The sequence below is a fragment of the Nematolebias whitei genome, chromosome 21, assembly GCF_014905685.2.
Source record: "Nematolebias whitei isolate Nwh7 chromosome 21, NemWhi1, whole genome shotgun sequence".
In the NCBI taxonomy this organism is placed as follows: domain Eukaryota; kingdom Metazoa; phylum Chordata; class Actinopteri; order Cyprinodontiformes; family Rivulidae; genus Nematolebias; species Nematolebias whitei.
In genome coordinates this window covers 29,764,760-29,778,456 of record NC_056518.1, presented here as the reverse complement: position 1 = coordinate 29,778,456, position 13,697 = coordinate 29,764,760, and the positions used below count along the sequence as shown (strand labels likewise).

General features: G+C 40.8%; 1 protein-coding gene across 8 annotated transcripts in view; it reads right to left on the bottom strand.

Moving 5' to 3' along the window:
• The window catches only part of mark3a (MAP/microtubule affinity-regulating kinase 3a), a 43,291-nt gene that overhangs the window by 11,196 nt on the left and 18,398 nt on the right, over positions 1 to 13,697 (bottom strand). For 4 of the 8 annotated variants that reach the window (XM_037694935.1, XM_037694938.1, XM_037694939.1 and 1 more), the window contains exons 7-14: positions 13,262 to 13,318; positions 11,766 to 12,002; positions 10,798 to 10,938; positions 8,702 to 8,801; positions 4,024 to 4,136; positions 3,782 to 3,929; positions 2,656 to 2,867; positions 2,392 to 2,495 (exon numbers count right to left, since the gene is read on the bottom strand). In XM_037694935.1, coding sequence (XP_037550863.1) covers positions 2,392 to 2,495; positions 2,656 to 2,867; positions 3,782 to 3,929; positions 4,024 to 4,136; positions 8,702 to 8,801; positions 10,798 to 10,938; positions 11,766 to 12,002; positions 13,262 to 13,318 — 1,112 coding nt within the window. The remainder of the gene's footprint in view (positions 1 to 2,391; positions 2,496 to 2,655; positions 2,868 to 3,781; positions 3,930 to 4,023; positions 4,137 to 8,701; positions 8,802 to 10,797; positions 10,939 to 11,765; positions 12,003 to 13,261; positions 13,319 to 13,697) is intronic. The other 4 variants (XM_037694940.1, XM_037694937.1, XM_037694942.1 and 1 more) reach the window with 1 other exon arrangement.

Here is a 13,697-nt window from a genome sequence, read left to right as displayed (position 1 = left end):
TCTGTCGCTTTACAATTTGTAGCTCTTAGCTGCTGTTTTGCTCATTTATGGTAGCTAAAGTTAAGCTAATTTTAACTTTTAGCTGCGGTTTTGCTAATTTAGGTTTTTGCTTCAGTGCTGCTAATTCTAGCATTTGTACTATCTTACTCATTTTAGATATCTTGAGATTTTAGCTACCGTTTTGTTCATTTTAGCTACGGTTTTGCCACATTTAGCCTTTAGGTACTCTTTGCTGATTTTAATTTTCAGTTTTTGTTGTGCTCATTTTAGTTTTTAGCTATGGGGTTAGGTCATTTTATCTTTTAGCTACGACTTTTTCTTGTTTAATTTTTGGCTACTGTTTCCTTAACTTTAGCTTTCAATGTCTTGTTGTTTTGCTAATATTAGTTATTTGCTGTTTATTTGATTTTTGTTTTTAGCTACTGTTTTGCTATTTTACTTTTTAACAATGGTTTTGCCAGCTGACGTTTTTAGCTGCAGCTTGGCTATTTTAAGCTATGCTTCTGCTACATTTGACTTTTATGTATCGTTTGCTGATTTTACCTGTGGTAATTTTAGCCTTTAGCTACGGCTTGGGTGACTTTACCTTTAAGAAATGGTAACACTATTTTTGGTATGGTTTTGCTACATTTAGGATTGGTACCATTTGCTGAATTTAGCTTTCTGCTTCTGTGATGCTAATTTGAGTTTCTGAGTGTATTCAGAACCTTGGGTCTATAGATTTCCACCCCCATCCAGCAGGGGGCGATGCTCCTGTTTATTTCCCATGCTGATGATCAAAGCTCAGATGTGTAACATGAAAGGAGTTCTGTTCCTGCTCAGTCAGAGAGAAACCATGAAAAAAGGATGCTGAGGCGGAGGAGGGGGGGCTGTTGAACACCAGGCCGGGTGGTCAGGGGTCAGAGGTCATGGCAGAAGATGGAGGAGACAGGAGCAGGGTTGTGCCAGTTTGTTATTCAGCAGGAGACTGGTTTATGATGAGCAAAGGAAATGACGGACACGTGGAAAAATATCATCTGGCATTCGTTCCTCCAAGCGGAGACGCTGGATTTAAGGATGTAGATACATATTTTTCTCCAACGTCTCAAATCAAAGCTCAACATGATCCAAACGCAGGTAAAACTTATCCAGAATGAAAACCATATTTCAGGATTTATGTTTCTGGCGACCAGAAAAAACAAGTCTAACATAATTTGTTTTTATCTGGGAGACAGAGGATTTTGTTTTATGCTTTTTGTCTGATGTTTTTTGTATTTATAGAAATTTTGAATCACAGATTAGTTCTTCTCTTGTGACAGTTTGAATCTGATTCTTGAAGTCATTAGACTAATTTATCACATTATTATGGTTCTGTTGAATAAACTGCTTATAGAATGGAGCAACACATCTGGGTATGTAGCATCAGGGTGAAGCTCCACCCTTCTTTGTAGCCTCTGCACAAAGCTCCGCCCTCTTTTGGGCAAAACCTGCATTGTGAAATAAGACTACAGAACTACTTTGAAGTCTCGATGAGCCTGAATTTTATGGCCTGTTCGACATGAAATTATTTAATTTCTCTGCCAATAAATGATCCCCAGCGTTACACGAAACAAAACTTTCATGAATGTGAATCAAATGGTGCCACCTAGTGGATTTACATTTGGTAAATCTTTGCATTCAACACGTTCTTCTTTGAGCTGCTTTATGTTATTGTTTTTGGTTACCCTCCCAAAAGAGGGCGTGGCCATAGAAGCACAAGGAAGTGACATGATTCTGCTTCATTTTGTTGATGACTACATGATCTTTACACACAGATGATAAAAGCGAGATTTTCATTTGTTCAATATAAGTTTTAGTCTTTTTCATTTTACCTGCTTTTGGCTCAACATGAGCATAAATTTGACCAGAAACCAACGACCCTGCAGTTCTCTGGAGGATGTGAAGCCTTTAGCTGTGGGGTTACAGAGTGAGAAGCTGGCTGCATGTGGGGGTTAGGCGGGGGCCAGACGAGGGCTGAGACACGAGACAGACAGGTGGGGTTCAGAGGCTCTGCCGTCTTACTTGGCCGAGCAGCGGTCCAGAGCGTAGTAGGAGTGGGGCAGTAAGGCCCGGCTTGCCTGACAAGCGTACAAAGGGCCGACAGTTTGATACCTCCGCTGCACCGAACTGGACGAGGCACCGAACACAGCGGCCGCAAAGGCAGAAGAGGGACTAGTGTCACAAGCCATTTCTGTCATGCTGCTCATGCCCAAACGAGGGGAAATCCAACAAAACAGAAAAAATAAACACTGAGCTCGGATCGGCAAAACAAGATCAGTAGAAAAGAGAATAAACAAGAAGGAAGAACTCTCAAGTGGAGAGGAAAAACCCAAACTAACCCTCAAACGTCCCGATTCGGGGTCAAACTCTCACCTGTTCTCCTTCCCGTTGGGGATGACCGACAGGCGGTCCGTGTTGTTTCTGTCGCTGCAGACATACGTGTTCCTCCTCGTCATTCCTGCCGACGCAGAGTTATTCTGCAGAGCGAAAAGAGAGGAAAACATCTGAGTCAAACACAAAAGCCTTTTTATAAAAGCTATGCTGTCTCCTGGTGTAGTCCAGGAACCGAGGACCCAGCTACTGTTTGGGTCTACAAGGACCATCTCAGCGAGGAAGCTCGTCCCCTCGGCAACTCACGCTCGGACCGGTGGTGGCTCCTTTCCTCCGGTCGGGGATGTCAGCCTTGTTGGGGTTGTTGGCGTTGCCCAGCAGGGGGCTGGATGGGGGTGCACCTCGGCTCCCGGGGGTGCCCGGCTTCCGGAGCTGGACTTCATCCTTCGCACTGTTGTCCCCCGTGGTGGTCTGACTCCTCTTTGGATGAGCCATGCCCGGAGGAACGTTCTGACCCACTGAAGGGAAAAATCAGGACAGGGTTTTATTACAGAACCAGCACATTAAGATGGTTTGGATACAATTAAAAAACATCTCGTCTGTTTTAATGTAAAGTGAAGGCCAACATTTGACACAGAAAATGTCAAAGAGGCACAGCAGCAAACTGTAAACAGGTTTCTACACAATTTCCAAAACACATTTCCAAATTAAGATGTTTTTTTCTGGATTTTTTTTAGCTTTTATACATCTAGAAATTTTCTGTGAATGTTTATGGCGCTTTTGTCATAGTAGAAAACATAAAAACAAGAGTTTCTCAATCCTAGGGCCGCACACTGAACTGGAACAAAATATTCTTCAAAACTGGAAATTCGGGAAACATTTCCAAGGTTTTTCTTCCATTTCCTGTTTGGACAAGTCAAATATTCAAAGACATTCATGGAGATTTTTTTTTTTTGACTGATGAGAACTTTCAGCCCACATGTGGGCAACATACGGCCCGGGGGCCAAAACTGGCACTTGGATAATTCCCAATTGGCCCTGATGTCCCTAAATAATAAATAATAATAATAATAAGTTGATAAGAAGCAGCATTTTATTGATGAAATTTCAAGTGATCTAAAACTCTAGATCAACCTTTTTTGTCCCGTGTTTCTAAAAGCAAAATATATAATAATTTTATAGGCTATCACATATTTGATCACAAGTACCACTCTGCAATATCAGAAACAAAAACCTGTGATGGATAAAACCCTAAATGAATCTAAAGTGAACATTGTGGTAATTTATTTACAAATGTGAAAATATGAAGAAAGTGCAACAGGAAAAAAAACAAAGTCTGCTATTTATTTAGACCAGGAAAGCACTAAAACCAGATCCCAGACTTGTCCAGACTGAGTGTAAACCAGAGAAAGGGTTCCCGTTGCCTCCTCACCTTGTTCACTGTAGCGCCTCTGCTTGTGGTTGGAGGAGACGCTCCTCTGAACTTTGAGGTGGGAGGGCGACTGACCGTTCAGCTCGCTGTTGGGCCTCGGTTTGGACAGGGACAGATTGCTGCTGGAGGCGGACTCGATGGGCTCCAGCTGGGAGACGAGAGGGAGTCCAAACACGAGCGATAAAATTAAAAACCCGTCATTTTAAATGTCTCGAAATCTCTCTGCGGGTAAGTGTTTGTACCTCGGAGGCCTTCCTGCCCAGCAGCAGGTACGTCGCTGTGATCTCGTCGTACTTCATCTTGGCTAAAGAGTCCTGGATCTCCTCCAGGTTGTAGCCCATTCCCACCATCACATCTGCACAAAACAACCAAGACAAACGATTTACACAAACACAAAAAAAGCACAACCGGACAAGAAAAACCAACCAGCTGGTTTAACAAGTACAATTCAAAGTTCACTGAAGGCAGCTCAAACAGAAACGAAGACAATTTGTGTCCAGGCTGCTCCTTTGGACTGAGTTTTAATTAAAAAAATAAAATAAGACCATACAGTTTGCTAGAACAGACTGCTCCATCAGCCTCATACTGATCAAAAATATAAAGAAATAAAACAGATGTACAATCATTTAGAAATCCATAAAAAGAAGCAAAAAAACTATAAAATTATAAAAGCTCCAATTTATAAACGAATAAAAAGGTAAAAAGTCTATTGTCACTGAATTAAAAATGCGAGGATTAACATTTTGTTAGGTCAAGTTTTAAAAGATAAACAAATAAATTAGAAGTAACATCCAACAAACGGAGACCCACTGATTGAAACGAACAGAACCAGAAGCAACAATCAAATATTTGTTTAAACCCTAACGAAGCAGCATCAATACAAATATATATTAAATTAAAGAATTTTAATCCAAACTTCACGTCAGAGAAATGTCTCAAACTCCTGCAGACGTAAAGAATATTCAGATTCTTGAGACGAGCGGTGTAATTATTTAAAGAACGACTGACGGTAATAACGTTTGGCATCAACGTTTTACGAGTTAAATCAAAAGTCAACTTCGACGGAAATAAAAATAAAAGACGATCCAAAAATTTGAGCGGCACGAGGAAAAACCGGATCTTGGCTTCAAATGAAAACAACTTGAAGTGAAGACGAGAATCTTCTGAGAACCTCTGTGGACGCTGAAGCTCATTTCTTGTCCAGAATGACTGAAGATTTGTGCTTTGACACAAACTTTCAAATTAAAAAAGCAGCTTTTGTGTTAAAATCCACAATTCTTTTTCAACTCTGCTGTAAAAGTTCAGGTACACCCTCTTCTTGTGGAATCAAAGACTTTAAGGCCAATCTTCTGACGGTAAAACTTATTCTAACGGCTCATATTTAACTACAAAGATCCTCTAATCTGGTCGAGTCTTTTCAGGTAAACAGGAGGGAGTCGAGTCTTAACTAGAGAAATTGTATTTCCTGCAGTGTGAATGTTTATTGCAGAAGAACTTGCTGAAAAACAGCTGAAATTAGCTAAAAAAATGCTGAAATGTAGCTGAAATGGAAGAAAAAGCCTGTGTTAGTAGAAGAACGCAGAAAGAACGAATATTTGCTGAATTAGGTTTAAATAAGCTGAAATGAGCAGAAAAATAAGGAAATTACCAGTAGCTTAAAAAAAGCTGAAATTGGCAAACAATAGCTGAAAGTAGCTGAAAAGGCAGGAAGAAGCTTAAACTACCAGAAGGAAGTGGAAAGAGCTGAAGGGAGCTCCAAAAATGTGGAGTTAACTGAAAATAGAAAAATTAGCATCAAAACTGCTAAACAGTAGCTGAAAAAGCAGAAAAAGCCGAAACTAGCATGTTGAAAGGAGCATAACAAGCTGGAATTAGCATAAATAATTTAATTAGGCTGAAACTAGCAAAAATGACAATGAAAAACTTGAATTTATCAGAAAACAGCTGACATTAGCTAAAAAAATACTAACAAGGTAACTGAAAAGGTAGAACAAGCAGAAGAAAGCAGAAAGAACATGTTCTCCCAATTAAGCTGAAATGAGCACATAAAGTGGAAATTATCTGAAAAAAAAATGAATTTAGCCCAAAAAAACAGCTGAAAAGTAGCTAAAAAAGCAGAAAGAAGCTTAAATTACAAGAAAGAAGTCGAGAGCACATTTTTGCTGAATTAGGCTAAAAAAAGTTGAAATGAATGCCAAAAATGTGGAATTTGGTGGAAAAGCTAAAATTAGCATAAAAAGTGTTTGAAATGGCAAAAAAAAAAAAAAAGCTGAAACTGGCAGAAATGGGCTAAAAGGAGCAGACCAAGCTGAAATTAGCAGAAAGAAGTTAGAAGAATCACAAAAAGGTTGTAGATGGCAGAAACAGTCTGAAAGGAGCACAAAACAGCCGAAAAAAAATGCTGAAAGTAGCTAAAAACGTTTAAATTAGCACAAGGACGCTGAAAGAAGCTGAACCAGAACAAAATATGAAAGAAGCAGTAAAAAGTTGTAAACAGATCTAAATATTTGAAGGATGTAAAATGAGCTTTTCGATGAGGAAAACAAAATGGCAGAAAAGACTAAATATTTCAAAAAGCTAAAGTTGCACCAACACCAAGAGTCACAGCAGGAATGTCCTGAAAGAGTTGAACATTTTATGATTTGTTGAAAACCGCGGGATGAAAATCGCACTGAAAAACGTACGTAAGTAAAATGGACCACAATAGAGCGACTGCTTCATAATCATCCAGACTATTAAACCTACTTGAAACAGACTGTTGGAGGAAAAGAGCGACCCAGAAGGGACGTTCCATGAGGCTGAACACCACACTGAAGTGTGACATGGAGTGTCTGGTGTGGGCAGAGAGAAGAGGTGAGAAATGAGTTCTGGCTCTGTATCCGGACAGAATCGGATCCGTTATCTGCGTCTTTATCACTTTCATCTTTCTGCCTCAACACTTCCTCTGCCTCGCAGCTCAAACACAAAACCACGTCTACATGGACTCATTTACAAGGAAGAAACCCTCCAGAGATTCATGGTCCCGTTTTATTAAAACTCAGAGGGGGTTCATGCAGAGCAGACGCGGGTCACAGAACCTCAGAACTTCCTGAAATCTCCAGCTGCACGAGAGGTTAAGACTGAAACACCTTCCTGAAGTAAACTCACTAAAAGATTAAATCTACACCTGTTTTAACGCTCAACAATAAAATATTTTATTGTCTGTTAACTCGGATCACCGTGTGTCGTTGGTTCCGGATCACTTTGTCACAGTTTGGACCTGATAAATCCTTGGACAACCTGCGACTGCATCACTCGTCTGTAAACGATTCACCTCCAGCTGAAACGACTCACTTTGTTCTGCTCATCGTGGTCGGGCTGCAGAGGCAGCAGGTCCAGAAGGGAAACCCAGAACCCCTCCCAGTGGGACTTATCCCAGAAAACTCTGTTCTCTCCTCCTCCCTCTCAGCTCCATCCTCAGCGCTGCACCGACGACCTCTCTCCGAGAATAAACTCTGGCTCCAGTTTGTTCAGAGGTGTTTTTATTTATTTCTCACGCAGGTTCAGAAAATGAGGTTGGCCTCCAGAGACGGATCGGACCGTGCACCCTGGGTAAACCAGAATCTGTTTGTCCCTGACCTGCACTATTTCTACACATTTTCCACAAGAGTCAGGGACTCGGAGTTAGATCTACAATCTCAAAAGGACGCCTCCTTTTGGAGGTTTTCCAGGCACGTCCCACTGGGACGAGATCCCGGCACAGACCCAGAACTCTCTGGAGGGATTATTCATCTTGTCTGGCCTAGGAACACCTCGGGGTCCTAGGAGGAGCTGGACAGAGAGGTCTGGGTTTCTCTGGACCTGTTGTCTCCATGACCCAACCACAGATGAGTGTTAGAAGATGGAGAGATCTTCAATGGTTTAACTGGTAAAATCAACCCTCACACCACCTGAAAGACCCTCAGCAGATTTAATGATGCGGGACAGAATGTGTGAAACTGCTGATCCAAAGAATTTCTAGTAATAATAATAATAATAGAATAATAATAAATTTTTTTATTATTACATTTTTTGGTTCCTAAAAGCCGTGCACACAAAAATCAGACAATGGTTTTCAAAACTTTGCTGCTCAAAACGCATCCACACAACTCCCAGTCAGTGAGACCGCCCAGCATCTGTCAACATGTCCACAATCACTGCAACCAGAAAGTTGACCCACACCTGCCACTCATACTGCACATCTCACCGTCTCCTGCACTACCCTCACGCACTTCCCCTCATCAAACAGAACCAGTGCTCTAGATCCACAGAAGCACAGAGCTGCTCCTGATCAGCTCTGTGCTTCTTTAACTTTGTAGAAAACAGAAAAAAAACCTCTTCGTTTGAAAAGCTAAAATTAGCATCACAGTTAAAAACGATCTAAATTTAAATATCCAAACGACTCGAAGGTCTCGAGGTAAAAAAAAAACAAAACAACCTGATTTATTTTCTCTGACTGATCTGGGTCATCTCTGCTAAAACTCCTAAAGTTTCCATCCGTGAAAGAATTCAGAGATTCCTCAGCAACATAAAGAGCCAGTTCGCTCAACGTTGGGGCGATAACGAGTTGACGCTCACATCCAGCCAATCACAGCTGCGGTTATGTAAGAGCCCCGCCCCTTTTCACATGGGGGAGGTTCCTGTGGTTTTCTGGCCTCATCAGCACTGATCCCATTCATTGTTTATCCGCAGTCTTTTCCATTAAAGCTCTCCAGCCTCTTTAAGAGCGTGGAGGTTGACAAACGTTCATCACGCTCCACGTCACCTTCCGCCATGTTGGACAGAAACCACGACCAGAGTGTGACGGGTTGGAACGAGGAGGTGGGAATTAATTTAAATATACAATATAATCTTCAACATCACACAAATAATTAAAGCGCAGCCCCCCTCCCTCGTGTTTACCTATCCTCTTCTGGTCCGTGATGTCCAGTTCTGGTTCTGTGTAAGGTTTGAGCTCGTCGTCCTCGAAGCCTGCGTTGATCCATCGATCCTTCATGATTTGCTGCAGATCGAAGGCAGGCGGTTAGAGAACCACGGCTTCACGAAGCGTTTAACAACAATTTCACCTTTTATGTTCCGTTCAATAAAAACAACGCCGAGTCAGCATCGATCTGCCGATTCAACGTTTCTTCTGTACGTTTTGTGGACAAACCGCTTCTGAATTATTTCAGCTGCTTTAGCCATTCTTGAATCCAAACGTTCGGCTCGTTCAGGAAAATACAGCTATGACTTTTAGCTGTTGAAGTGCACCGATGCGTTTGAATCCTTGAGAAACTACGCACTGTAAAATGTCTTCAGAATACTGGTTGCACTTTTAGCTTTCAGCTACTGTTTTTAGAATTTTAGCTTCTAGCCATTGTTTAAGTAATATTGGCTTCTAGCAACCGTTTAGCTAATTTTTGGTTTCTAGCTACTGATATGCTCATTTTATCTACTTATTTGCTACAAATATGCAAGTTTTACCTTTAAATTAATGTTTTGCTGGTTTAATTTTGTTTTAAAAACTTTAGGTTTTTAAATAATTATCGTTAAAATTAGAGCTGCCGTAAAGCTAATATTGGTTTTTAACTATCATTTACCAAGTCTTTTAGCTGTTTTACTAAATTTAGTTTAGCTAAGGCTACATTTAGCTTTGCCCATGAGATCTTTTAGCTATTGTTTTGCTGGTATAAGCTACTGTTCTGCTACATTTAGATTTTAGCTCCTACTCCGTTAGTTGTAGCGTTTAGCTTTTGTTTTGTAAATTGCAGCTTTCATGTTAATTTTAGCTTTCGTTTAGCTAGTTGTAGTTTTGCCGATTTTAACTTTCAGCTTCTGTTTGGATCGTTTTGGCTTCATCAGCTCAGTTTTAGCTCCTTTAACAAATTTCAGCTCACGCTCATGTTCACGCCACATTTCAGCAGAAAAAGCCAATTTTTCAGTTTGTGCATATTTTGCTCACGTTTCTATGAGCTAAAACAGCCGAAATCATCCTAGTTGGAATGCACATCGCCTGCCACGTTGCATGCTGAAGTTTTAATCAAAAATGGTTTTCAAGACTGCAGGAACCCTTTTAAAATCTGCACAGTGGTTTGTGAGATATTTTGCTAACAGACAGAAAATCAGATGGGACCCAGTGAATTACATGATCGCCCGCCTCTCGTGGCAGGAGTTGATACAAATCACATCAGGAGAATGAATGTGCTGAACGGATCAATCACTCTCCGGGGTTTCATCTGCAGTTCTGATGCAAGCAGGTCCGTCCGGGTCAGAAACTGACCGATGAGACGCATCGAGTCAAACCAACAACGATCGCTTTGAGCCCGTGAGCTCAACAGAATTTAAAGAGGAAATAAAAGACAATAGCCTTGTCTGTTAGCAAAATATCTCCTATAACAGTGATATAGTCTGGTTTATTAACTTTCAGCTGTTATCAGGGTTCACATGTTGAATTATTGGTTTATTAGAAATAAAATTTAAGACATAAGTAGTTATTGATCTGTCTCACCAACAAGATCTATTCTGGTGAAGAAAAAAAAAAGCTTTTATTCTGAAAAATGAAAGCATTTTTCTGAGCGATACACAATAGTTGCTTATTTTTGTTATCAATCGTTAAATTCTAAATGTTCTAAATGTTAAAAATCTGTCAGACTTGGATCACAAAGATCTTTCACGTCTTATACAAATAATAATCTGCAGATTCTCTAAAATCAAGACGTTTTTCCAGGTGCTGCAGAGATTTAGTCTCTGATGTGTTTTAATCTGAAACTGAATGAATGATAATCTGTCCTCCACTCAGATTAGGGCAGAGACACATAAAACCATTCTGGTAAAAAAAACAACTACAATCCATTATTTATGGTTACAGCAGGGAGGAGGAGGAGCAGCACAGAAAACAGGACACTGTGGGTGTCAGAGGAGATGATGCAGTGAGGAGATGCTTGAACAAAGAGGAGGAGAGACGCCACATCGTCTCCAACGCTTCAGGGTGAGAGCAGAAAGAACAGAGGAATATTTACATGTTCTGCGTCCTCCCTCACCTCCAGAGTACCGCGCTTGGCCGGGTTCAGCACCAGGAACCGTTTGAGCAGGTTCTCGCAGTCTGTGGACATGTAGAACGGGATGCGGTACTTCCCCCTGAGGACTCGCTCACGCAGCTCCTGCAGAGAGGAGACGGACGAACAGAATAAGACGCGGAGCGTCTCTGATCGGCCGTTTAAAGCAGGAAGAGACCCGAGCAGGAGGACGAGCGAACACGAAGTGAATCCTGAGACCGAGTCAAACAAAAAGCACCTCAGACCAACAAACGTGCAACTTTAAACTGATTAACAAGAGTCCTGCACATTATACACATTATATAGGACACAGGTCTCTCTTGAAAATGAGTTCTCGTGGCTCAGTGAGACTACCTGGATAAATAACGGGTAAATGAAATACGCTCGTGGACAGACTATTATACAGCAATCTGTATCAACGGCCCGGACAAGCAAAGATCTCGTGTAATCTTTGACCTTGATCTGTGACCTTGACCTTAGAGCTGGACAGATTAAGACAAGGCGACACGCTGTCTAGTGGTGGTACAAATTCAAATCAAGTTTTGTTAAATTATCGTGAGTGGCTCAGAAGTTATGGCCTGGAGAAGAGAAAGTTTACGGACAGATGGAGACTATACCATAATACTCTTTCAACGGGCGTAACATAAAAACATTGATCAATTAAAAACTACAAAAACAAAAAATACTACAACATCAACTAATAAAATTCAGTTGTTGCTTTTGAAACTAGTTTGACAGAATGATTAAAAATAAATAAATAAAATCCATGTCATGTTCTGTGTGTTACACACCATGATATCAAACAGCCCTGTGACTACCTGTCACCCTTTAAACAGGCAGACCGATTAGACTGAAGACACCCGAGATGCAGTCGGACACAGGAAGTCAAACTGATGTCCAACTTGGACTCTTTCAGGTCCACACCGTCCCACCTTAAGGTTCTGTCCATCGAAGGGCAGCGAGCCGCTGACCAGCGTGTACAGGATGACACCCAGGCTCCAGACGTCCACCTCCGGCCCGTCATACTTCTTTCCCTGGAAGAGCTCCGGCGCGGCGTACGGCGGCGAGCCGCAGAACGTGTCCAGCTTGTTGCCCAGAGTGAACTCGTTGCTGAAGCCGAAATCGGCGATCTTTATGTTCATGTCAGCGTCGAGCAGAAGGTTCTCCGCCTGCGAAAGAAGAACACTTTTACCACCAATACACAAATTTGGATTATTTAAAGCTCATTTTACTGTCACACTAATGCTAAAAAAAAATCTGTTTTATATTTACTGACAATATCTTATATTCTGAGTTAAATACTTTAGACTGTAAAAGGTCAAGAAGTGGAATAAAACAATAAATTAAGAAAGCAAAAATCAGTCAAAACTCCATTAAGATTAAATTTAAACGGTGAGGACTGAAGATGCAAACCATCAACCCTCCACTGCTGTGCTGAGAGAGGGTTTGAGGAGTCCGCTGCAGTGCATTCTGGGTAAACATTTTTAAAACAGAGCTGATTTTATGTTCATAGTGTGTTTAAAGTTCAGTTAAAAATAATAATAAAGAAACAGATTGACAGGCCTCAACGAGTGAAGAATAAAAAGTAAAAATACATTAAAGTAGTTGTAAAAAGTGAAAAGAAAAATATTTAATTAAATTAAGTCAATATTCATAAAACGTTGGGTATTTTTCCATTATTCTATTTAATTTTTTTACTCCAGCAAATGAAAAAAAAACATTTTAGGTGGAAAGAAATATGATAAAAACAAAAACATGACTTAAAATAAAAACATTTCTTACAAAATCAGTGGAGAAAAAAAAAGTTTTTTTTGTGTGTTTAGTCTTTGTCCAGTTGTCCACACTCAGATTAATTATTTTAAGGGAAAGTTTGATGTGCACGAAGAACATTTCCACATCACAACAAATCTGATTAAAATAATCAGCATCGTTATCTTTTCCACCATCGAGCAGCTTAATCCTCATAAACGCACTCTGATCTTCCTTCTTATTACAAACAGCGTGCACGTAGTCCGCGCACGTGTAAAGCAGACAAACTGCTCGGAGCTCTTCTCTCGTCACGGATCAGCTGAGCCGAGTTACAACACGTCGATGTTTATATGAAGAAACATCTTTTACCGTTTCAGATTCAACAGCCGCTCACCTCGACATGTATTAATTATTAAACACAAACGTGTCCGTCTGACAGACGCCGAGGCACCTGGTGTGGTAGTAGCTGAGAGTCATCCTCAACACTGAGCGCACGGGGGTGAATACTTTTGCAGCAGATGGTGTTAAAGGTCACAAAGATTGGATTAAGATCTATGCACGCTACAGTTTCCTGAAACACTGAATCAGAACATTTGTCTGAAGTTGTTTTTCTGAAGATTTGGTGTTTGCTTATTTTTGGTCGGTTCAGTCCGAACTGACCCGGTTTATCAGAACTCACCTTGAGGTCCCTGTGAACGATGTGCTTCTGGTGGCAGTACTGCACCGCCGACACGATCTGTGGAGGGAAAGACAAGATGACGGATGTGGAGGAGTCCAGGCGAGCTGCGACTTTTGGTTTCAGTAACTTTTATACTTTGAAAATATTTAAGTTTGTTTTTAATGATTTTACCCACAAAAATAAATTCAGTTCCTCCAAAAACATTGTTCTCTTTGGAATCTTGTTTTTGTTATCATACACTGATTTTAGCTTTTAGCAACTGTTCCGTTACCTTCAGCACTGCTCTTCCTCTTTTAGCCACCTTTCTGCTACTTTTAGCCACATTCCTGCTACCTTTAGCCACTTTATGCTACCTTTAGCCACCTTTATGCTACCTTTAGCCACATTCCTGCTACCTTTAGCCACTTTATGCTACCTTTAGCCACCTTTATGCTAC